Source organism: Mirounga leonina, unplaced genomic scaffold (assembly GCF_011800145.1).
Source record: "Mirounga leonina isolate KUSES-001 unplaced genomic scaffold, KU_Mleo_1.0 Mir_153, whole genome shotgun sequence".
Taxonomy (NCBI): domain Eukaryota; kingdom Metazoa; phylum Chordata; class Mammalia; order Carnivora; family Phocidae; genus Mirounga; species Mirounga leonina.
This window is the reverse complement of record NW_023270387.1, coordinates 626,170-652,115: the sequence shown is the minus strand read 5'-3', so window position 1 is coordinate 652,115 and position 25,946 is coordinate 626,170. Positions and strand designations below refer to the sequence as shown.

Here is a 25,946-nt window from a genome sequence, read left to right as displayed (position 1 = left end):
CACACCACCATCAGTGCGGACGGTCTGCCCGAAGAGCACAGAGCATCAGGTTCAAAGAAGGATATCCGTACTTCCAAAGTCCCAAATGCCAAACCAACCTTCTGTTTAGACCTGCGTACCAGTCACGACAACAACCACCTTTCATTTCCTTCTCATTGTACTTGTTCCATTGGAAGACCGTGAAGAAGCCAAAAAAGTCTTAAATATATCAGTCGTTAAAAACAACAAAGAAGAGTTTAAAGAAAGAATATATTTGAGCCACATAAACAAACAAAAGGGTATTACATAAGAAAAAACAATGTAACAATTTCTGTAAGTACCTAACAGCATGCTCTTACATCTAAAACAAAAAATAAAAAGGTAATATGGGTACTATATATATAAATTTGACAAGTGTGCATTAAAGAGTTCTCTAATATAAAACATTTAAATTGTGGAGAATACTTTTCATGATACAGAAAACAATTGTTAAAATAGGCACACCCACAATTCTTATAAAAATACGCTTGCCGAAGACAAAATTCATCTGAGCACTCATCTCTCAGATGTGCAAAAACTATGAACTTGTTAATCACTGGATACCACCTCCCACCTCTGCACTGTGAGTTTCAACACTGACTGGTACGAATTATGAGTTACAATTAATTAACGGTTATTTTTCAGTGTTTCTGCCAAGCTCCCTGTAGGATGCATCTATTTCATATGAATACTTAAAACAATATTATTTGTATATAAAAGTCACTTCCTTAATGTTCTTTTTTTCCTTTTCTAAAAAAGGCACTATATTTAGAAAATAGTTATGACCACAAGTAGTGCTTTGGAAAATCTGAAACTCCACATCAGTGTCCTCCATCAACGTAAGCAGATCTAAGAAGCCCTAACTGAAAAGAACACAAAATGTAAAAAGCTGATAAATTTAAAGATTATAAAATTGGTTTATTGTAAAAGCAATTCAAGAATACCCAGTTAAAATCTTATCCCGATGCTACCCAATACAACCAAGAAGCAGTTAAACACGTTAACATTAGGAACAAGGACACAGAAGAAGACAGACCACATCAAGGCTGTGATTCAAATTCAGAAAGAGGAAGGACTGCTATGTGTCCTTCAGGTGAGTGCAGAGGGCGCGGTCGGGTCCCCCAGTGCAGGGTGACTGGGCAAACCGGAGTCTCAGGGACACGAACTCTGTATTCCTGTTTTGTGGACACACTCAAGTGACTGAACTTTTGGGAACAACTGCCTTCAATTACAGCAAGATGCAAGACAAGTCTTTACAGGGAAAAAAAGGAGCTTACCAGGTTCTCTATCAAGGTCCCACTAAGTCCTCACGACCCCTCCCACGCTCCCACCCGCCCCCTAGTCTAAAGCTACCCCGTTGATGTTTAAGATGCGATCTTAACCGTGGCTTACTGGCAGACTGTAAGCGCTCCTTCCAAGTAGCTCTGATCTGCAGCATGTGAGAAAAAAACCACCACACTGGATCATCCATATACTCAGTTATGCATTCTAGGTAGAATTTCATTATTGCTCTCAAAAAAAAAAAAAAAAAAAAAAAATCAATGAATCTGCACAGTGGCCATTTCCCCTCAGACTTAATTCAAGATTTACTCTTTCTGCTGTTTTCTTAATAAAAAGCCTTAAGAGTCAATAATTACAAATGATCGACCCATGAATCATTATATACAACACAGTGATTGCATCTTTTGAGCACTGAAAGTACTTAATATAAAACTTCTCACTCCTAACTTTTGCAGTCCTCTCAACTAAAGGGTCAAAACACTTAGATTTTGTAATTAAAAAAAAAAAAATCTATCTTCCCAAACTAAGCCTTTCCATAGCAGTTTTAGCCAGGAAAAAAGCTTTTCATGTCTGTTATAAACCCTTGAAAATAAGGGCTTATTCTAGAAATATTGAAAGACCCTTAATCACAGAGGTACCAGCTAGTGCCACTATGATTCACGACCAACTGTTACCTTCATAGCTTATACTGAAGAGTTGATTCATGCTCATTTTGTTCCTTTAAAAAATACTCTTTGGAAACCATTATTATTACTCCTGTAGACACATACTCTAGTTATATCTCTTCCTGTAAAAATAAAAGTATAATCATGATTATCTCTATTTCTTTGCTAAATTCAACTACCGATATACATTTATTAATCTGATCACTTTACCAGCTAACTCACAACCTTGGCAGAATCCTATATACTGTCCAGGGTCAATTCTCAGCATAGAGAAATAGGAGCAAGTGTTTTTTAAGTAACAGCAATCTTGTAGGCAATATTTCAATGTAGTCTTTAATGTGTTTGTTACAAATGAGAACTAAAGGACTAGAATTTACTTCCAAAACTAGGGCAATGGTAAATTTCCAAAGCTAAAGGAAGGTAACCCACTATGTAAAAGCTTACTTCTGTCATGTACATTATGAACCTACTTAGTGATTTCCCATCGAGGCTCAAAATTAGTCCAAGGGAGTGTCAAGGGGAAAATAAAGCCTTATCTTGTTTGCTTCCTCCAAATTCATCAGACGGTACTGCGTGCCCAGAGAGCATACAGTACTCTAGACACTGTCCGTGACAACGGCCCTTTCTAGAACACTCAGCTACCGCTAATGTTGCAGACTGCCCCAACCAGATTTACACTACCTGTGGGATAGAAACTACTAGTCACGTATTCTAAATGCATACATTCAAAACTACTATTTTAAAATAAATTGGAAAGTAGGGAAACCTTAAAAAAAAAGATACATTCTGCTATCACACTATTATAAACATTATAAGTGTGTGTGTGTGGGTATATATATAGAGAGAGAGCAGATAATCAAGATTTAAATAAGATGGTAAAAAATCAGGAAATGTAGATTTTACCGAAGGAACTACAATAACTGCCCCAAAGCTAAACTATAAATGGAGTGGCTACTATGGTAATTTGTCTTAGGTTCTGGAAAAAAAAAAACTAAAACAAAAACCAGAAACAAAAAAACATAACCCAACCAATCAAAACAAAACAAAAACAAACAAAACAACAAACCCACAAGAAAACCCACCAAAATCTATACTAGAGTATGTGGCAATAATCAATATATTTCTATGGAAACGGTCTCCTGCCTTATAAGCTCCTAAAATAAAACCAAGGTCACTACGTGACTAATGATAGAACTAGGAGGGGAAAAACCACTGAAAGTAAAACAGTCTTCAGCCTTGGTTTCCGCTTGCGCATCCAATCAGCATGAAGTACGGAACATCGATACAACAGTTTCGGCTTGGCGGCCAAAGAAACAACTGCCTGATCAAGGTCAATGCTGTGACGTGAAGCGGTTCACTTCCAAGTCTGAGCATTTAGTACAACGATCGGGAACACCTCACTGGGCAAAAGGAATGGCATCCATCATCCAAACAGGCTCACCTCCCCCGGCCCCCAAAACGGACAGTAGTTACAACGGTAAAAGAAGCAGACAAGGTTTTGATTCTTCAGAGCCAACTGAGAAAGAGGCCAGCAACACGTCAACAGCAGCAATGCACAAGGAAGGACAACAGGGGGTCAGAGAGTCTTCTTGCGGGACATCTGTTCATCTTTGTCGCTATTAGCCAGAGACTGCGACTGGCTTACCGGGAAACTTCTCCTTAGATCCTTCACAGATTGGGAATTCAGTCTACCTGAGGGCTCTACAACCATGTAAGAAAGCTTTCTTTATCGAGCTTGGTTGCAGCCAACACGGACTCCATGTCATTGAGGATGTCAGAGCTCAGAGCTTCCTGCAGACTCGGCATCAACTCCTCTCCCTCGATGTTCATCCCGTCTCCCTCCAGCGTGCCAAGGTCCACATTCGTCCCCGGAATGGCTTCTAGGTAGTCTGGGAAACGGTTCTGCTGGGAGGGCAGGGTGCTTTGGTTGATAGTGTCACCTGGTTGGGGCAGAGAAAAAGAGAATAAGGTCCCTTTCGAAAAGCTACCATCAGAGCTCTAGTATGAGTGCATTTGGAAACGCAGAGAAAGAAAAGCGCTCCCCACTGACCTCCTGAGCCAACGCCCAGGGTTTATTTTAGGCTAAACAACTCGCAGAAAACAAAATAATGCCAAGTTTACCTTTGCTTCCACATTTGTTCAGACACTGAAGCAACAGCTCAAGTGCTTACTACTATGTGCTTGGCACTAAAGGAGCTCGTGAAAGAAATAAAAATCCCTCAAAACATTATCTCCAGCAAGGAGACAGCCAGGCCACTATACACGAGAGCATCACTGTGGACGCCCCAGAAACACACACTGCAGTAAGATCAGATACAAACATCGGGACACACCCCTTTCCCTGAAGCTTCCTTTGCGAAATACTAACGTAACGACACTGCATGAAAACCGCATTCTGCTCTTGAAGACTCCCATTCCCAACAGCAAAACAAGCCTCCCCGAAGTCCGTGACTACACAAATCTTCTAGCTCTCCTCCGGGGGTCCCTGCTGTACCTGCCACGACACCGTTCCTGAACACAACAGCACCACATTCCTTAGAGCTTCAGCAGCCATAAACCAGTAAGAGCCACAGGGGTTCGGACAACAGAGCAATGGGGAGAAAAGGGCAAGGACAGCGTGATGGGGAAGGGCCAGGTGTGCAGGGGCACCTGCGGGTGAGTGAAGATTTAGGGGAGCAAAGAGGAGGGCTGGTGAGCACAGGCAGAAAAGACACACCCAACACTCTGAGAAGCTGTTGGCCGGAGAGCCGATCAGCGCCTGGAGTGCGGGGCAGTCGGGTCAGCAGGCAAGCCCCAGGGGGAGCGGCTCCCTGACTCCCCTGCTCTCCCGAGCCCCCAACACCTACGCTGGACCAGAAACCCCAGGGGAGAGGGACGTGGACACTGAGTCCACACAGGTCCGTGACAACGGACTTCTGAGAGGGCCCTCCACTGCCCTGCCAGCGAGCTCAGGATCCTAAGTGCTGAGTAAGTCCCATCACCAGCTGTGTTCAAATAGAGCGACACTGTCCGTGCTTAAAAACTGGGAAAACACTTTAACTGCAAACTGCCATAAAGAAACAAAGCAGGCTCGATCGGAGTGGAAGTTTATGGGGTTTGTGACTGGTTTTCTTCCCAATAACCTTTGCTCCCAGTCCCGGAGACAACACCTGTGTCACTGAAGGCCTCCCACCAAGACCGGGAGGACGCCCACCTGTGTCCATCTCGTCAACGCTGTTCAAGAAGTCGTCCGGGGTCCGAGGGACGCTGTAGCTGCTCATGCTCAGCCCGCTGTCTGTGCTCTCGTCCCGCGAGTGGTAGGTGCCACTACAAAACAGGGGCGTTAAAGACCGGCAGTTCCAGCGATTCCATTTTCAACTTTTCAACGTGAACACCTCCGCGCACAGAACGAGCACCCACCCTCTTTGCCAGGGCTCAGACGCAGCCCTCGGTGGGGCGAGACGGGCAGCCTGAAGGGGCCCCGATCTCTCCTACGGGGCTGGGTCTGGTGGCAAGAAAAGAAAAAAAGATAGGCTCGCAGCCTTCCTCGCAGACAGACACTTGTCTTTGTGGGTGGGTGTTCTCTCTGTGATACCGTTTGAAGCCGGGGGATCCACGGCCCACTTATTTCAAGGTCTCCATTTCCCAAGGGACGCACAGGCTGTGGTGGGAACACAGACCCGCAGCAGACTCACGCAGAGAGTTCAAGGCACGGAAAAATCAACCCAAATCAAAGAATGAGAAGTCCTTTCTGGATAGGGCCCAAAGGGACGAGTCACTGCCGATGAGCTACGAAGTCCCCTGGGGCCCTGGGGGGCTCAATCAGTTATGTGGCAGGTCGTGATCTCGGGGTCGTGCGATCGAGCCCCGCAAAGGGCTCCGCGCTCTACGGGGAGTCTGCTCGACCTTCTCTCCCTCTGTCCCAACTCGCACGTGTGCTCTCTCTAAAATAAATAAATAAATAAATCTTTAAAAAAAAAAAGGAAAAGCACTCCCCTAGCCTTGAGACATCTCCTTACTTCTTCTGTTTGGGGGAAAAAAACCCAAACAGCTCAGCATGAGAGGGGAGTCCTTAGAGTTCCAGTTAAAGGACAGAGATTTGAAACAACAACATGAATGACTCTAAGGCACACACCTCCAGGAAAAATAGAAAAATACGAGTGAAGACAGATTTTAACTTTGGGCTAAATGAAGTCACACCCACGTGTGGTAAGAATCCTCCTGCACGCACACAACACTTTCCTGAGCCAGTACGGCGCACATGGCAGGCTGGGAACTTCGGGGTTCCGCCAATTCTAGAAAATCTGACAGCTACGTGTGAAGTCTAGACGGTCTCTGACTGTGACGCGGACTTTCACTCTCCTCCAAGCTCGGACACGAAAGCAGCTGTTCAGCTCACACAAAAGTTAAAAAACAAAAGCTTTAACAGTTGCTCGAAGTTGAAAGCTCAAAACCCCAAACTTCTTCCCTAACTCCCCACAGAAGCGGCTCCGTCCTCCCTCCCCTCACTGTTATACTGAAACCCCGATGACTCTCACGCTTCTGCCAGAAGCCTCCCAAAGACCCAGGGAAACACTAATGTGCCTTGAAGGCCGTGCGTACACAGTAGTGCTGCTTTGGAGAAGGCCTCAGGATGTGGTCTGTTTTCATCCAGTCCTGAGCCCTGAGCTGGGACAAGGGCCTGGAGGCCACTCCACTCCGGCAGCACGTCGCAGGGCGCGCACCGGACACTGGAGACCCTGGTGCGTTAGAGCTGAGCTCACACTGTTGTGCGGAGCTCTGTCCACACGACGGGACAAGCATGGGGGCCACCTCCCTGTCCACGGCCGGCGGCCCACTCATCCCACAAACACGCGGGACAGGCATGAGCCCAGGCTCTGGGGATAAAGAGGCAACAACGACAAAAACCTACAGGTAACAGTTTTTGAGAGACGCATACCGTCGAGGACACAGATGAACATGTACCTTAACGAATCACACTCAAGAGCGAAGTGCTTTGAGAACCAAGAGGGGGAGCTTGGAAAAGGTTCGTGGCGGGGGACACTGGACCTGACTGTGAAGGGTCTCGGGGTAAAGGGGAGACAGGGGGATGCTGCAGCAGGGCTGAGAGTCAGCTTGCTGGCGAGTGGGGGTAACAAGTGTGTGGAGCCTACAGGATACATACGAATCCAGTAGCAGACAACGGGGAAACCGTCAAGGGTTCCTGACAAATGTTCCAGGTGGATGAGTATGTCAGAAACTGGGGGACGACACAGAGTCAGCAGAGGTTGCTGCCCTTATACTAAGAACCTGTGATCTTTACCAGAAAACAGAATCTCCAGCGACAGCCCAGAGCCCCTCAAACGTTCTCAGGAAGAATCTTCACAAATGATTACCAGAGGATATGTCTGTCCGCTTTTCTACATAGTCTAATTTTACCCCTGGAGCTCCACAGGCCCTCAGATGGACACTGGAATTACACTCATCTGAAATTCTCCTTGTGGGGGAAAAAAAAAGTTCTGTGGCTCTGACCTTTCCTAATTAACCTCAGTTAAGGTCAGAACTATAACCTTGTGTACATACACGCAAACTTCGGCAGGACTTTGAACTGTACGTGTCAGAAGAGTAAATACAAACTTAAAATACATCGTAGATGGCGTTCAAAATCAAACCTAAGAAACGAGGCCACCAGCCCCAATCTCAAGACTAAGCAAATGATCGGGGTGCTTGGGTGGCTCAGCGTTAAGCATCTGCCTTCAGCTCAGGTCATGATCCCGGGGTCCTGGGATCGAGCCCCATGTCAGGGCTCCCTGCTCCGCGGGGGCCTGCTTCTCCCTCTGCCTGTGCAGCCCCTCCCACCCCGGCCCGTGCTCTCTCATATGCGCTCTATCTCAACTAAATAAAATCTTTAAAAAAAAAGGACTGCTCAAACGATGGAAATTCTATTGTACTAAATGTTTTGGTAGAATAAGAGAAATTTCATTTTTCTGAGATTGGGAAGTTTTCAATTTATCTGGTGAGAAATGAAAGTGTAGTATAATAGCTTTCTTAAACCAAAGTACCTTTAAATGTTTTTAAAAGTGCGTTGTTTTTTTATTTTTATTTTTTAAAGACTTTATTTATTTAGCAGAGAGAGTGAGAAAGGGAACACTAGCAGGGGGAGTGGGAGAGGGAGAAGCAGGCTTCCCACGGAGCAGGGAGCCCAATGTGGGGCTCAATCCCAGGACCCTGGAACCATGACCTGGGCTGAAGGCAGACGCTTAACGACTGAGCCACCCAGGTGCCCCTAAAAGTGCATTGTTTAAAACTGGTTTAAAAAACCCAAAATCCAAAAGTACAAAGACAAGAAAGTATTTTTTCCATATTTCTTAAAACTGAAACCCCATCAATATTTTACAGCCTAGAAGGACGAACTGTCGTCAAACCTTAGTTTTATATGCTTTTCAGGCAAAGACCTGTCGGCTTGCAGCGCTCAACACAGCTCCGTATACGAAGGTGTCTGTGTGCACTCACTGAAAAGCACCTGCAAGCCAACCCTGCCCGTGATGGCAGTGCGTGTGCGTGCGTGTGCATGTGTGTGCGTGCGCGTGTGTATATGAAGGAGGCACAACCTTCTACTTCATGTCCTTGAGCTACAGCCCTCGGGAGCTGCTGCGGGGAAACACAGGTCCCACACCCCGTGGCAAGCTCCTCCCAGGGGGGTGGGGGCCCCGCGGACGCCGGCCCCACTGAGCTCGAGGACGACGCCGTCACCGAAGGCACCCACGTGCTCCTTCACGACTCTGCCACGTGAAATCACGGACTGTCAACAGTGCAGACAGAAGCAGACACGTGACCGGGAACGTGTCCTCCCCAGGGAGCCAGCTGTGAAGCCCGGAGCCCCGCAGTACTTGCCATTTGTGGAGGAGGTCACTTACAGCACAGTGTGTGGTCCCCACGGCTGTGCCAGGCACTGCGGGGGTCATGGGAAAGCCACAGCCTTTCTCGGACGCTGGCCGGGGGCAGCTCCCACCCACCTGTTCAGAAAGGGGTCCGAGCCACTGGTGGTCATTGTTCTCAGTTCCTGAGACATCCCAGGGGAAGGCACGGGGTTTGGAGTCCCACCATCCTGCTCCAGTGTTGGTAACTGGCTACGAAGAGCTAATTCCTAGAAAAAACCAACACAAACAATCAGTCTACTGATAACAAATTCAGTTTGATTTACAGAAATAAAATGCACCTGACGGTGCCAAGTATGCAGAGTTCAGGTGTTAAACACCTACTCAAAGCCAACAAGCTACCTGGTCAGAAAGACCAAGTTCTTCCACAATTAAGTTACTTAAACTCAAGGTTTATCTAGTCTTATGAACCCCAGACTAGATTCACTGGATTACCTGATTTCATTTTATTATTTCCCTTACGTTGGCAGCCCCTCCCAAACCCGTCCTATGGGGCAGGATGGCAAATGTGGTCTTTCAGAAAAGAGTGCTTCTTATAGTTCATTTCTACTCACCGACCCTCATCGGACTCTGTCCGTGCCGAAGTGAAGTCGGAGAAACAACACTGGACGATGACTGCAGGCCCCCGTCCTCGCACCCCTGCTCTCAAGCGTCCCCCCACCCCCGACCTCATGCCCCACCATCTCGAGCTGTGCTCACCCGACAATCTCTCAGCACTCCACTCCACCTGGACTGCCTGGCCGAGACTGGGGGTTGCTATCGCCCAAATGCGTCCAGAGGGCCTGCCTTAGCCTCCAGAGAGTCCAGGACCTTGAAGCTGGGTCAACTCCTCCCTCCAACTGTCCTGACACCTTCCTTGCTGCTCCGTCCTTTCTCACCACCTCCTCCGCCCAGGCCTCTCGCGTTTCCATGACCCTCCTGTCTGTGGGAGCACAGGCTCCCTCTCCCTTGGCCTTTCTGGTTTGACTTGAAATGTGGCTTTTTACTGCAAAGAGCACTGCCAGCTGCTCACGGAGGCACGCCCACCGGGGAGACGGTCCGAGCTCTGCACCCTCACCCCTACACCATGAATTCTGCCCCGTGCAGAAATCACTGCTTTTTATTCAGGTTTCTGCGCGATGAATTCACCGTCCTTTACACGGGGCTTCTTAACCAGAGGATCGTGCCAGAACCCAGAGGTGAACTTGGGTGAAGATTCACCTTCATTTTCACACATTTCTAACCTGAAATTCCACATTCTCTTCAAACACAAATATAGCCCATAAACGGTCGTATTTGCTGTACCTCTGACTTTTCATCAGTGGACAGCATTTTCACATCCTACTATAGTTGCAAATATCTTAAAATACCACTTAATGCTCATTACCATTTTGATACTACAGTAGTTCTAAGACATGCTGGTACCCGAGTTATCTATACACTAATTACTGGGTGAATGGTTCACTCAACATGACAGCTCCTCGACCTTCAGGGTCCTAGTGACCTTCACCTCCACCATCTGAACCCCCCCCCCAAGACTAGGTGGCTTCCGGCTGGAGTCCCGTCTGGGATGAAGACCACTGGTCACGTTGCTGCGCCTGCGTGCGCGGCCCCCCACCCTCACCACCCCGGCATCACGCCCCAACAGTCACCAACCACTGCTGCTGGCAACAATACGGACCCCACTTCAGCAGCACTCGGAACACTCGGCTTGCTCCCCCGAAACCGTGCACGCGCTCATCTCACTTCCTGGGACACTGTCTCCTCCGGCCCCGCTCCTGCATGACCACAGTCCCACTCTCCCTCCCTCCAACCTCAGGGACTCTACTTCCTTCTCTCTCCTACTATTCCAGTCGATTGGCTTTTTTTTCCATTAAAAAAAATTGAGGGGCGCCTGGGTGGCTCAGTCGGTGAAGCATCTTCCTTTGGCTCGGGTCATGATCCCGGGGTCCTGGGATCGAGCCCCACGTCGGGCTCCCTGCTCCGCGGGGAGCCTGCTTCTCCCTCTCCCTCTACCCCTTCCCCGCTTGTGCTCGCTCTCTCAAATAAATAAAATCTTTAAAAAAAAAATTTAAATACCTTGAGGTATAAGTGACATACAAGACTGCGTTAGTTTCAAGTATGACAACAGAATGACTCATATTAGTACACAGTGACCACCACAACCATCTGTCTAGCTACCACCCATCACCACAGTTACAAAATTTTTTTTCTTAGAATGAGGACTTTCAAGATTTATTCTCTCAGCAACTTTTAAATATGCATTTATTATGCAATATTAACTATAGCTAATAATTAATTATTAATTACAGTCACCATGCTCTGTAAAAGTTTGAACCTTTTGACCCCCTTCCCGAACACCCCTGGCAACCACCGATCTGTTCTATTTAGAAGCTTGGTTTTTTGTTTTTTAGGTTCTGCTTATAAGTGAGATCACATGGTATTTGTCTTTCTGACTTATCTTACTTAGCATAATGCCCTGTAGGTTCATCCATGTTGTCACAAACGGCAAGACATACACATCCATACACATGTGTATCCACTCAACTCTCGATGGACACTTAGGCTGGTGAGTGATTGACAGGGGAATGGACATGGCGTCTCTACTTCTTGGTTACCGTAGATAATGCTGCAGTGAATAGAGGGGTGCATGTATCTTTTTGAATTAGTGGTTTTTGTTTTCTTCAGATAAATACCCAGAGGTGCAATTGCTGGTTCGTAGAGTAGCTCTGTATTTAACTTTCTGAGGAACCGCCATACTGTTCTCCAGAGTGGCTGCACCAGCTTGCGTTCCCGCCAACAGTACACGAGGGTTCCCCTTTCTCCGCATCCCCGCCAACATCTGTTTCCTGCTGATTTGAGCCATTCTGACTGGTGTGAGGTGGTATCTCATTGTAGGGTTTTTTTTAGATTTTATTTATTTGACAGACCGCGAGAGAGGGAACACAAGCAGGGGGAGTGGGAGAGGGAGAAGCAGGCTCCCGGCCAAGCAGGGAGCCCGATGCGGGGCTCGATCCCAGGAGCCTGGGATCATGACCCGAGCTGAAGGCAGACGCTTCACTGACTGAGCCACCCAGGCGCCCCTCATCCCTGTTTTGATTTATATTTCCCTGATGAGGAGTGATGTTGAGCATCTTTTGATGGGCCAATTTCTGGTTTCTTTTCCTCCTTCCCTACGAGCTTGAACTCTGAGCAGATCATGTGAAGTACACATGAGCACCTTTCCCGTCTTGAAACATACACATAATTTTATCTCATCAAATTGCCACCTTGAATCAATGTTAAAAAAGTGTTCCCTTCATTTCTATACTGAGACTGCTAAGAAATGCTAGAGAAAAATCAAACAGCTACGCAGACTGTTATTATAAATCAATGGTCTTTGGCCTTGAACGGGTGCGTGGTACCACTCTCTGATTTTTGGGAAGCATTTCCTCACATTTTCTCGGTCCCCACCCTGCATCTGGCACATGCTCTCAGGTGCCACGCGGTCAAGTCCATTTGCACCTCCCTCCCATTTAAGTGAGATCACTGAGGCCAGCTAGGAGTCTGGCTTTCTGGGTCCTCCTACCACCACCCGTTCCTGCTCCCCACAAGGCCGTCTTCAGTCACACCATGTCTGTAACTTCTCAGAAAGTAGGTGTTTCTCCCCTCCTCCTGCTAAAGGCCAGCCCACTCAGCCAGTGGCTTCTGGGGATTCCTGTCGCCTGTCTGCTCTCCATCGGCTCATGGACCCCCATCTCCGTGTTCTCTAGCACAGGGAGGGTGCCCTCCCCACCGCTAGGCCTACGGTAGGACCTTCCACGTGCGCTTTTTGACTAGAACACGTCTTCCTTCCCTCCTACTTCACACTCGGTTCCCTTCCCCACGCAACTCTCCGTGATGATTTTAACAGTCTTGAACATCTATGTAACATACTCTTAGCACTTATCACACAATATTGTAATGATTTATTTCTCCTCTGTCCCTGAAGGGCACACCAAATGAACGGATGGTTTTGGAGCATAAAAAAGTAACTTCTGATGCTCTGAAGAATTTATGTTGCTAGACTTGAAAATGACTCAAAGCTTAAAAAAAAAAAATAAAAAGAAAATGACTCAAAGCCTGGGCTCTGGGTGAAGGGGAGGCTGCAGATCTTCCGAACTCCAGGAGGACCTGTGACAGTTCCACAAGAGCCTCATTCAGGCTCACTTTCGTCAAAGGCATGCACCTGTTTCTGCAGATCAAGCATGGGACATGACACCAACGAGTAAGGCATTACTAAAATAACTGATAAGTTGGTACTATTTTTACGATTTTTTTTTACCAATTTTTATTTTACTCTTTTTTATAAAGTTCCCACTTTTTTGAGATTATTTTTTGAAGTTAAAAGCTCACTGTCAGGTGCTACTTTGGATTTTGCCACTTTGCTTGTTTGAAGCTGCCAAATTTTTACGCGTTGCTGTCTTTGACTACTGAATTTCTGCCAGCCCAAGTGCAGAACCAACTCTCCAGACTCACAAAGGAAGTGAGTTTGGAGACAAGCCTAAGGAGATGCCCGAGGACCACGAAGGACTAGAGAGACACACTTCTCATCAAATCTGTATGTGAGCCACGACTAAGAGCCATCTAGGGACCCATCTAAAGTGAGCCTGAAAGGGTCAAGGAGAAAATGCCATTTTACTCCACTGGTGGTGGTGGGAGGCTGTGAGCGTTATTAACCAAGTAGGGAAGAACCTGGCATGAAAACAAATACAATGTGAGAAGGACAATAACATGTCTACACAGGTTGTAGAAACCGTATCAAGGTATGAGTATTCAGCTTGGTTTCGAAACTTCTAGTTAAAGCAAAAAGAACACGATTGATAAGACCCCCTAAGTAATTTCTGAACAGCTTCACTGAGGTATAATAACTTATCCACATATTATCCCCAAATGGATACATTCTTAACATAGCTCAGTATCAGACAAAATTGCTTTAAGTAATTAAAGTTGACTTGGTAACCCCTCCCCCAAGTCATTAATTCTTAATGTTAATATTTTCATCTGTTGTTAATGTAATTTATTTCACTGGATTCAGCAAGGAAGATGGAAAAATTCCGTTGATATTTGAAACTGTCAAAAACAGGGGAAGGAAACTGTATGCATGATGCCTTGTTTTCCCCTCCTTGACCCAAGACTGGAGCACAGCTGAATGTAAGAACACACACCCGCACTTCCCACACAAGTACACACACATGAGCACCACACACCGCACAGACACAACTCGAAGACGGCAGGTGCCACGTGGAGATCTGGGGGAGTGTCTTATTCCCCGCTCTACCTCATCGGATCCCACAGGAAAGGGAGGGCGGGGTCAGAGGGAGCTGAAGACCTCCTCCGGCGCCGCCCGGCTCCCAGCGAGGAGCAGGGAAATCACAGCTTTTCACTGTCAGGAATCATCACAATTCCTTGTATCCTTAGCCAACAACTGAAATGTGAGGGTGAAGAGACTTACATAAAATTAAGAATTTTAGAAGAAGAATACTGAAAATTTGCTTCAGAGCTGTATAGACCTTTTACTAGTGACTTTAGAGAAAAATAATTATAATCTCCATAACTATGAAATGACGTTACATAATCTGAATTTTTTAACCAAAAAATACATACCATAGAAACTTTTTCTCCATTATACTGCATTTAAAAACAAAGCCTGTTAATATCTATATAAACCTATAGAGAGTAAGTTTACTCTAGTGCGATAAAGTAGTTTTAGCAAAACACACTTTGGATGAATATGGACATTATTTTGTAATTGGGTAAATCTGGCATAGCTATTTCAAAAACAAGCTTTGGGACATAATTGGATCGTCTCGAAAAACGGATTTCAGTTGAAAGAGTTCATGTTGAAAGTTATGTCTATCTCTAAGGAGTTTTTTTACTCTGAACAAATGCCTAAAATTAGAATACTAAGCTAAAAATACAAGTTTGTTAAGCTTCTCTTTTTCCCAAAGGTAGTTAGAATAAATAGTTTGACAAGACTTTCAAAAACGGAGAAACAAGTTATAGGAAATTTGGCCAAAATGTAATCATGCTTCTGTATTTCAAAGGTCAAAAAGTTCTTTTAGAGTATTTGACTTTTTCTAAATGAAGCAAGTATTTTTAGCTCATATTCTTCCGTAATAATACAAAAATGTGGCAGCTTTTCCCATTGAGCTTGTAAATCTTAGCTAATCTGGGACACATTTGGAGTCACAGCTTTCTGCACTGTAAGTAAAACGGATGGTCCCAGCGTAGTCTGCAGGGAACTTTCCAGGATGGTTTACAAGGGCAAACACAAGTTTGCCTGCTTTATACACTGGACTTCTATGGATCGGGATCTAGCTGTGAGCCACTGGTCCTTTTTATCTTTCTCTCCTCCTACTTAAATAGCAGTATCATTTCCCACTGGGTAAAAAAGACACTTTGAGATAATATATATATGATAGTTAAAGTATTTTGGCCCCATATGAAATTAGTACTTTGGTTGACATCGTTTAGAAAAATAAGGAGAAAGGCAGTAGAAGTCAGTAGTCTGGAAACATTTAGACTATTTCTGGGTTACTGAATTCTTAGGGTATCCAAGAGAAATCAAAGCATTTGTCTCCAGAAAGTCAAAATTTGGAACTCGAATGTCTATCAATAAGTGAAAAGATAAATAATCACAAGATAGCTCTACAACGGAATACTAGTTAATAAAAGGGAAAAATGAAAGAACATGAATGAATCTCAAAATAATCGTGACAGGTGAGAAATTATGACTCCATTTATAGAAAGTTCTACAAAACACAACATCCATTTTAATTCCTTCCTTGAGGCAATTTTGTCTTTAGTGAGCACTAAGCTACGGCGACACATGGCCTGCGACTGAAGGTTTGTTTGTTTTTCTCTGGGTCATCGATTTGCTTAAGGAAGGTTAGTTTAGTGAACTAGAAATCCAAATTTAGAAATGGAGAGTAACTCTAAAAATATACATCTTATAATAAATAGTTTGTCTTAGTGATAGCAGTGTATGTCCACAATTTTAAAAACAGAGGAGGAAAAAGCCCTTTCTTGTAGCTGTTCAAGACCGGCCTTGCCGTACCCTGCTTCCCAGCTCAGCTTCTAGCAGCCACAAATATTTCATTATGTCTGCAGGGATTTTAAAACATTTAGGCAATGTTTAAAATGCTTTTTGTTTTGTAATGTGTGTGCCATTTTACCAAATTATCTTCAACTTCAGAACAACATTTTTTACTTAAAAAATGTGTACACACGGATCTAGGGACTGTTTGGCACTGGACTCTGAAAGATGATCTCCAAAACAGACTTGCAGTTTGGTGTTTCCTGCACTATCCTGGCATTCAGCACTCTTTCTGACAGATCTCTAGAATCAGGTCTTCTATAATTTGTATTAATTATAATGTCAATTAAAGTAATAAACTTTATTTTAACATTCTTCAAGTTACAGAGACCTTAATGAATAAAACAAATGAGATAACCTATCAGAGTATGCGGGTGCGAGGCTTATAGAGTTTCCAACATGCTTATTAAAAATAAAATATGAAATTTTTTATTCACAAGAAAACACCTAAATGAATTTACGGTTTATTCAACATGAGGATTTCAAAAAGAGGAGCGACAATCTCGGGAAAAGTTAACTGGACTCTGAAACAGCTTTTCTAGTGTCTGCTAACAGGAAAGACAATTTGGAGGAACAAAAAGCCAAATTCTTTACTGTTATTAAATTCAGGGGAAACAAGGTTGATGGCCATTGTTCTCACGTGGCCCTGAACAGTGGTATTATATCGCTCCATTTGGCCAAAACTATGGACACCCAACCCTCTTCATCACTGCAGGCTAACCCTCCACACGAACACGATGGGCTTCATCACTCGCTGACCCAGCGACTGACCCTGATGTGTATTTATTACTACCCGTTAGGAATGACAACTAATACTCATTAGTTGCAAAATATTTGCAGCTATACTTTCTATGAAGACTGAAGCAACTATGTGCTCAGAAATTAACTTAAGCTATCTAGACACAGCACAGTCTTGTTTCTATGCTCTGAGTTGTTCCAAGAATCCCGAGAAGGCCAATGAAGATGGGTTTTGACCCAGGCCTTATAAAGGAACTGGAGAATCCTGGTGGGCAAGAGGGAAGGGGGCATGCTCGTGAGCAGAATCAGGGCAAGAGGACAGAAGAGTGCTCGCAGCCAGAGGGAGGGAGGGAGGAAGAGGAAGCTACTGACGACAGCTGGGGTGGGGGCGGGAGGCTATGGAATCTCACTTCATCTCACCCATATTGGGGAACCACATTCTCAGGCACAAGAGAAGGTAAAAACATTCCTTCACACTCAGGGGACACTATCTTTCTCAAAGTGTTTTGTTTCACAAGACCTTGAAACAGAAACTGTGATGCATTCCTAACTTTCTCTAAAGGTCTCCCAATTTACAAAGAAGTAATTGATATATTAGAAAGAGATACAACTAGAAAATTGAGCATTAAAGGCTAAGCCTCCAGGAGCAAAGATGAAGTTGATAGTTTCAAAAAGTTTCTTCTGAGAACAGAAATAGCTTTTGAGGCATAAAAGCAGTGATCAAAATGAAATTAAAACTTTTAAGTTCTCTGAAGACAAGTTTTTCCAAAATTCGGCAAACAAACCCTAACAAATTAAGCTGATAATTTTCACCTTTAACTAAGATATACTAATGCCTTTAAAGTGGTCTTAATTTTTCAGAATTCTGCATTAACCTCTCCCATACTGACGTCAGTTTATGTGACCAGAACACAGATCTGTGTAGTTAATCCTATTCGGAAAAAATTAAAAGACAAGCTTTTGAAATGACTACTTTTGTAAACATTTTGAAGTCTGGTACCTTCCCACATCCCACAGCATCTGAAGTATATAATTACATATCTAATTATAGAGTAATGACACTGATTTCATGTTGCTTGTTAACTCATGTGCACTAATTCCTATTAGAAAAGTAAAATAAAACTTTGAACAGTGTTTGGCACTCAAATACTGGATCCACCCCCTGTTCTCCATTATTCCTTTGTACATTCTGTTCCTTGAGACTGGAAAGCTCTTCCCGGCTTCCCTGGTTATCCCTGCAACCCTCTTTAAGCCATCTTCACTTCGGAGAAGACCCCTCTTTGGAAAGCGTTCCTGGTATCTACCTTAAGGCCATCCAGAAAACAGGGAAGAACACAAATGCTTGGATGACACAAACACCCCACATTCTATGTTTCTGGGCCACTCTAAGTTTAACCCCACACCAAATGTGGTCACATTCACTGACATCCTCACAACTGCCAGGTAAACACATTGACAAGTAAAAACTTATACAACAAATCGAGGTTTCATTCTCCAACACATCCAAAGTTGATTTTGAAAAACCTCTTTCAGGGGCGCCTGGGGGGCTCAGTCAGTTAAGTGTCTGCCTTTGGCTCAGGTCATGATCCCGGGGTCCTGGGATCGAGTCCCGCATCGGGCTCCCTGCTCGGCGGGGACTCTGCTGCTCCCCCTGCTCATGCTCTCTCTCTGTATCTCTGTGTCTCGAATGAATGAATAAAAAAATCTTTAAAAAAACATAAACAAAAACCTCTCTCAGATTTCTTGTTCTGGCTTAAATAAATCTAAGGAATCAACTCTGCAATTTTAATACCATACAAATTTAATAAAATTTTTATTACTTATAAGCCTCACCTTTTCTGAAACTTTATTACCAAAAAAACCTTTTTTTAAGAATTCCTGATAATTTTAATAAAAGCTACTATTTACACTTGCACTCAAGTATGATATAAAGGCCTTAAGGTATTTATCAGATTTACGGGTTAAGATCTCAGTAGGAAAAAAAAGAAACAACTTCAAAACACTTATGGCACGGAGGACTTTTTGCTTAAACCCAAATCTCACCTGAGTTAATTTCTGCTCCTTAGTTTCCACCTCACTCATCACAAAGAAAAGCCTCCTTTCAGAAACACTTCACAGCAAAAGCAAGGGGAGTATCTTCACTTTTAAAGACCCGAGCTATGGGCTCTTGCCGGCCTAACGTGGTTACAGTGGCTCTCACCGCGAGGGTGCGCTCAGCTCTACCGAACACAACTTCCCGAGTTACGCCCTTACCTGATGTCTTGCTTGAAGAAGGCACTGAAGGGATAAGGAACAGAGTTTTTCCTCTCCCAAAGTTAACTGGTCTCTACAGGGACTATCTCTGACTTTATCAGCATGGACTCCGGTGGGCCACCGACAGTGGCCAAAATGAATGGAATTCTGCCAACTCCCGCTTCCACAGCTCCTGGGGACACACGCTCTTCAGCCCGTAGCGCATGATGTGGCGCGGGGTGGCTTCTGCCCACCCGCGAAAAGTGCAATGACCCCCTAGCTCTTCAGCCCTTTAAATCTTGTGAACCCCGAGCACAGATAATCTGTTTGTTTTCAAGACTGAGATTCTTCCCTTCAATCAGATAAGTGCCTGAGTTAGGACAAATGGCCGCAATCTCTCCATCTAAAGAAGATGACTTCTCAACCAGGGCTGTCTGGGGTTCATCAGAGAGACAAGCTGATAAAGTCAACAAAGAAATCCAAAACACGACCCAAGCAGACCCTTCCCTCTTCTGATAATTGTGGTATTCTTCCTTTGGAATGCCCTGGGAAGAATTTTTCTCCTACCTAAGAGTGCTGTCATGACTCTCTTAAGATGTCTTAAAGTAGTCTACCCAAGGAAGCAAGCTGTACCATTTTGTTACTGTTCAAGGGATTAGTTCCTATAAATCATTATAAATACTATTTTAAGCTGCGCAAATGAAAATCAGGCACACCCCAAGGCTGACAGGATGTACAACTGTGACATAATACACTTGAATATGGAATAAAACAAGACTTCCATGGAATCAAACTGAGTGCTAGAAGCTCTCTGGAAGGAGCAGGGAGGAAGCAGGCAGGGTAGACCTTCTGGGAACGGCAATGTTAACGTAAGTATTTGGGAGAAAGGTGGCTCAATGTCACACCCTGGGCTAACGTTCAGTGAGGACAGGCCCCTGGAGCACAAGTTGCTTGCTTTCCTAATTTAATATCTTTTTTTTTTAATGCTAAAATATCAGATAAGAGCCTACCTGACATTTTGGAGAATTTGCTGTGCTGGGATTGATATTCCGCATTGCCTAAGAGTAAAAAATAAGATGGATAAAAATTACTTTAAGCCACATGGTTTGGCTGTGTAGGCTGACTTACAAATTTCACCCAGACATACCACCATAGCACAGAACTCCCGAGCCAGCCCAAGGAGCAGCAGACCGAGGGAGTCACCGCACGACAGACTGAAACCTCAGGAGTACGGAACAGCATTGAGGACAGGACAGCAGGCTTTAGGTGTCAGGACTCAAACAAAATCGGATATTGGTCAGGGAGGTTCTTTGCTTCTGAGTATTAGAAGCAGCAGGAAAAATGTCATTCGATGTTCAGTGATAAGAGCAACTAACAAGGGAAGAAATTCACAGGAAGCCAAAGACTTCAGCCTTGCTGAATTTAGACTGACTGCCAAAAAACAAAACCAAAAAAAATCCCAATAAACAGACTATTAGTATGAGAACAGAGCAGGTCTTCACTTCAACATGAGAAAAGACAACACAGTAGGTGGTAAAGAACAAACAAAGAAGCTGCCTTTGAAGGAAGTTAAGCTGTGTTGTCTAGGACCCATCACCGCAGTCAGAGTGAGAAGGGGACTTAGAGAAACCCTCCAGAAACAGTAACATCGCTCACCAAACAAAACATCACAAAACAAAACAAACGAAGATCCCAGGCTGACCTATATGGCACGTAACAAAATGATGGGGATATTAACAATTAAATAATTATTCTTAGTAAGATTTCTTGGTTTTGATAGTTTTCAACGCCTATGTGAAACTGAGACGTGTATGTACTTAGGCCATCTAGTGATCAGTAACAGGGAACAGCAAGCACCGAAAACAGGCTCTTAAGCTGCTTTATTTCTTCTAACAGCTACATAATTATACTTGATGGCATACTACCTTGTTCTGATGGTAAAGTTCTACTTAATGAAAATTACCTTTCCTTTAAAGTCATTGTTAGAAAGTCAGAGGTACAATAAACTGTGTTAACATGCTTCCTTTCTCCACCTTCTTAATGGCAGATAAAGAAACCCATCTTTCAAGACCACTGCCTGACATCGAACACCGGACCAAGCGCTCCCTCGCATCCGGGCTCGCTGTGGGTGCCCTGCACGGCAGGATTACACTGATGGACGGCTGACAGCACAGACAGGTTAGAGGTGAGTCTGCCTGGGACCTCCAGGGCTGAGTCCCCTTCCCCAGGGCCCAGTTTCTCAACTCCCACATCAAGAGTCCAGGGACGGCACCATGTCCGTGCATGTCCAGCGACACTCCTGGGATGCAGCCTGCATCGCTAACCTGCCTGATTCAGGGTCCTGCATCCTGGTAACAGACTCGTGGAGTGTCACGATGTTTTATTCTCTACACTTGGGAGGCTACAATTTAATGGGAAAATAGTAGATACATGTGTTTCGTGTTTGTGGACAGAAAGAATGTCCGTGAACAATGAAAATGAGAAGCTGACCACTCCGGACACCCCGAGGAGAGGACTCGGGACACGGAGAAGGAGGTTCTGTCTTCATGCACCTTCACCTTCTGCCCAGTTTCAAAATCGCACTGTTTCTATTGTCAAAACAATTTATATGAAAATTAAAACATCTATACTGCTCTGGTAAGACTGCATCCCCAGTCCCTGTCTCAGACCTCGTCTCCGGAAGCCCCCGATTCTGACCCGGGGGCTGCCTCCTCTCCCAGCAGGGGAGCCCCACAGCACGTCCTGAGAGAAGACCCATGGAAATGTCAGTCCTACCCGGCCCCCCCTGAAGGGACATTCAGAGCAGGTAATTTTAAGGCACTATGGGACCATCTAAACTTGGGGTCACTTGTATTGTTTTCAATAAAACATCTTAAGATTCAGTGGTGCTGACAGCTATCTGCTCGTTTGAGGATGTGACCCCCCAGACAGGTTTCTGGGCCGTCCCAGGGCTCCCCCACGTGAAGCCTCGGCGTCCAGTCACCCACAGCTCTGCGCCGGCTCCGCGGGCCCAGGCCGAGCCCGTCTGCGACATGGTGGCCGGTCAGGGGACCCAGACGGAGACAGTGTGTCTGGGGGTGCCAGAGGTAGGTTAGCGCCCCTCCGGAGCGCTGGAGAGCAGCGCCGGGGCCGCACGCAGGAAGCACACCGCGAAGAGCACAAGGCTGGCCTCTGACCTGGGGTCTCACCTGGCGGAGCAGCTCCTGCTGTTTCAGGCGCAGCCGCTCCTTCTCCATCTGCAGCTGCTGCAGCCGCATCTGCTGCTGCTGGCTGGAGCCGCCGCTGCCGAGGACGCCCCCCGGAGGGCTCTGCGGGGCCAGTGGCGGGGGCTGCTTCACCGGGGCGCTCTGGCTGACTCTCTGGTTCATGGCTGCAAGGAGACAAAGCATCTCTCCTAAGAAACCGGTAGCAAAGGAAAAAGGGTCTTTCAAAAGCAACTAGGGATATTCAACGCAGAAGACTGGAAACAGCCTGAAACCCATCCCCAGGACCATGGTGGTGCTAACGTGTGGTTACTGCTGACGCCCCGTGTGCCTCCACGATGCAAGAGATGAGACGGAGCTCCGTCTGCTGCGGTCCTGGACGGCCGAAGACGTATTCCGTTAAAAGCCAAGTGTGGGTCAGAAAGTATAAAAAAAAGGAAGGGGCAAATACATATCCCACGCATATCCAGAAAACAGCAAGTGACGGACGGCCCAGAAGCAACTAACATCTGCGGCTCTGGAGCTGGGACACTCTGTGACGCGAGGACGGACTTGCAGAGATATTTTTTGGTAACTTCTGACATCTGAACGATGTGAACACATTGTTTATTACAAAATACATACACAAATTTAATTAAAGATACACCTCCCAAAGCAAATGACACAAAGCATTCTGAGCAGTAAAGCCCATTAAAACGATCAATCCTTAATATGCTCTAAGACACACACAGAACCTCTACTGAAGCAAGGAGATGGCAATGATGAGACGCACGCTCCTGGTCACAGGGCCTATGAGCATCGGTCTCATCGGACCCCGCGGTCGCCTCACGTGGCCCAGGCGGCCAGGACTGTCGCTGTGGTGGGACCTGTAACACCACATGACCATCAGCAGCGGACGGATTCTCCGACCGGTGAGTTTCTGTCACTGACACGACGCTGATCAAACCGCGGACCGTGGCGGCCCCCCTGAGCAGATGGAAGTGTTATTATGGGAAAATGGTAATGACCTACCACCTTTCAGACACATATTCAACTGTTTAAGGTGAAGTTTGGGGTCCCCGCGCTCCTACTAAGTGTTTAATACACACCGACCAAGAAAACCTCCGGCCGTAACAACTTCACAAATGCTAGAGGAAGAGTACCAATCTCCTGCAACCTTTTCTAGAGAAGAGTTTTGAGGAGGCCAACATAATCCCGACACCAGGACGTGAGAAGAGAGGAAAGTGTCACACCAGTCTCTCTCAGGACGCTTGCTACCAAACGTCTGTGACTTCCTGGGGTCCCGGGCACATGCCCACCCCCTTGTGAGGGTTTCTCACGTGTCCCCGCTGTGCCACGAAGACCACCGGGGAAAGGCCAAGCACACAGGAGCAGACCGCCAGCCTTTCCCAGAGCCCACGATGCACGTTGAGAACCACTTCCCTCACGATACCGCCACAGGGGCGGGCAGAGGATCCTGGCCACGGGCGCGTTCTCGGGGCCGAGCACAGCGCCGGGCACAAAGCTGGTGCTGAACACACCGAGTGTTCACGGAGGCAGGAACTGAACTATCTGAGATTCGACAATCTATAAATGCTATCACCAAAGTCCCCGAAGACTGGCCACCTCTGCCGAGACGCCAGCACCACACGGACAGAGAACCGAGGGTCTTACAAGACCACACGCGCTCCTTCGTTCAGTCCGGCCTCCGGAGCCCCTCACGGACGTGGCGGAGGGCGCTCGCCTCGCGTCCTACTTCCTGCTCCTACTGTCTTTGCCCTCCAGGCTTTGTTTCTTTTCTAACGTCTTAACTTGAAGTTATTTAGTTTAAATCTTTCCTTGAAGCATTTAAAATCAATTGAATTTACCTTTAAGTAATGCTTTTCCTGTGTCCTACATTTAAAAGTGTAATTCATGATTGTTCTCTTCCAAGTATCTGTAGTTTCTGCTATGATTTCCATTTAACTCATGAGCTACTTAGTAGATTGTTATGCTTCCAAACATGTTTTAAAGTTTCAAAATAATTTCCATAAACATATACAGAAGTAGGAAAAACTTAGACGATAAACCCTCACATGCTTGTCATGCAGCTTTCCAATCAGTATACAGAGACGATTCTGTTTCACCTCTATCCCCACCCACCGTCTCCCGGATTATTGTCAAGCAAACGTTATTTCACCCATAAATAACCTCAGTATGTATCATTCGGGGTTTTTACTTAGGTTCTCTGATCTTACCAGTATTTTCTCTCTTCTGCTGAAAAGTGTGGTTCTAATAACATTACTATGTATTACCCCTCTACACATATGCAGTTATTTCAAATAACATGAGTGCTGAACTTACGCTCAACAAAACGATGATGAGAAAGTCTCTGATTTCTTTATCATTGTTGGTCCTTAAGATATCTCACTGGGGCATACCATCAAATTGCTGTGGTCAAGTCACTGGAGATAATCCCTCTCCACACGACTCGGCCCCCAACTCACTATACTGAGGTTCACTGGTGACGCTGTGCTTGCCAACTTTAGAGACTTGCTTTACTTTCCACCCACCAGTGCCCCTCACATGGTGCTCTGTGCATTTTAAAAATCCAAGCGAAGATATGCAGACTTCTTAGGTCTATGGTAGCATGCATGCTCTGACTGCTTTACTCAATTCCCCTTTTTCTTACTTAGTAACATATCCTTGGCATCACTCCAAAGCAGAGTATAGAGGTTTTCTCTCATTTTCCTTTGAAAATAGCCAATTAGGATTCCATTCAAACAATTTCCTATTAGGTTTTCACTATTTCAGAATAGGCTCAGACACACATTATTTTGTCTTTCTGCTATTGTATCTTGGGGCAGAGTCCTAGTGGGGAGAGACTGCCAAGTTAAGGGTCAAAAACAAGTGATCTTGCCAAACCTCCCCTTTCTTCCTCTCACCCCACAGCTGCACTCCATTGCAGCCCTACCAGGAACGTATAAGGGAGTCTGTTTTTCCTCTCAAATCCTTGCCAAACTTTTGGATTTTTGCCAATCTGAAAGACGAGAAATGGTCTGTGTGACTTCACTTTGCTATTTTTTATCACCAAAGTTGGATCAATTTCCCTATTTTAAGGGCCATGTGTATTTTTTACATCAATTGTGTTCCTATCTTTTCCAATGGGGTTATTAGTCTTCACATTCTCTAGACCATCTTTATAGACTAGGGGTAGACAAGTGTGGTCATATATAAGCCAGAAATAATTTCCCTGTTTACCATCTGTCTCTTTAGTTTGCCTTTTTTTTTTTTTTACATGTAAGTTTATTTTTTAAGCAGTTAAATTTATCAATCTTTTTGAAATGTGAGCTGTTCTCCATGCCTGGATGGCAAAGGAATTCATCAACCTTTTAATTCAAAAACTATATGCTTCCTTTTTATATACTTATTTGGCAATTCAATCCAATCCATTTGGAATTTGTCTTGGAACGTGGTGTGAACAAATCAAATTTTATTTTCTTGTGCTAATCTATTAGTCCCAACACCACTCATGTGAAGTATATCCTTTCCCCAGAAACATCTTTATCACAGACTAAACTGCTATATGTTGTTGTTCTGGATTTTCTATTCTGTTCATTAATCTTATACTAGGTACTACAGTTTTAATCACAACATTAATGATATGTGTTAGTACCCAATAAGGCAAACCACAGTTTTTTGAAGCTTTATTGGGATCTCATTTAGCTGCACTGTGGTTAAAAGAGCAAGGTCTGTGCCTTGATTCCTGAAATCTGTGACCTGACACATGGTCAAACCCTTGCTTTGTGGCACCGGGGCCTGTTTCTCTCTTATCTCCCTTGTTCCTAACACTCTGAGT

The 25,946-nt window shown here is 45.2% G+C and overlaps 1 protein-coding gene across 6 annotated transcripts in view; it reads right to left on the bottom strand.

Annotated features, from left to right (window-relative positions):
• Positions 1-230: 230 nt before the first annotated feature.
• The window catches only part of YAP1 (Yes1 associated transcriptional regulator), a 106,995-nt gene continuing 81,279 nt past the window's right edge, over positions 231-25,946 (bottom strand). For 2 of the 6 annotated variants that reach the window (XM_035008784.1, XM_035008786.1), the window contains exons 4-8: positions 22,103-22,296; positions 19,937-19,984; positions 8,939-9,069; positions 5,158-5,270; positions 231-3,904 (exon numbers count right to left, since the gene is read on the bottom strand). In XM_035008784.1, coding sequence (XP_034864675.1) covers positions 3,666-3,904; positions 5,158-5,270; positions 8,939-9,069; positions 19,937-19,984; positions 22,103-22,296 — 725 coding nt within the window. In that variant the 3' untranslated portion in view covers positions 231-3,665. The remainder of the gene's footprint in view (positions 3,905-5,157; positions 5,271-8,938; positions 9,070-19,936; positions 19,985-22,102; positions 22,297-25,946) is intronic. The other 4 variants (XM_035008787.1, XM_035008788.1, XM_035008789.1 and 1 more) reach the window with 3 other exon arrangements.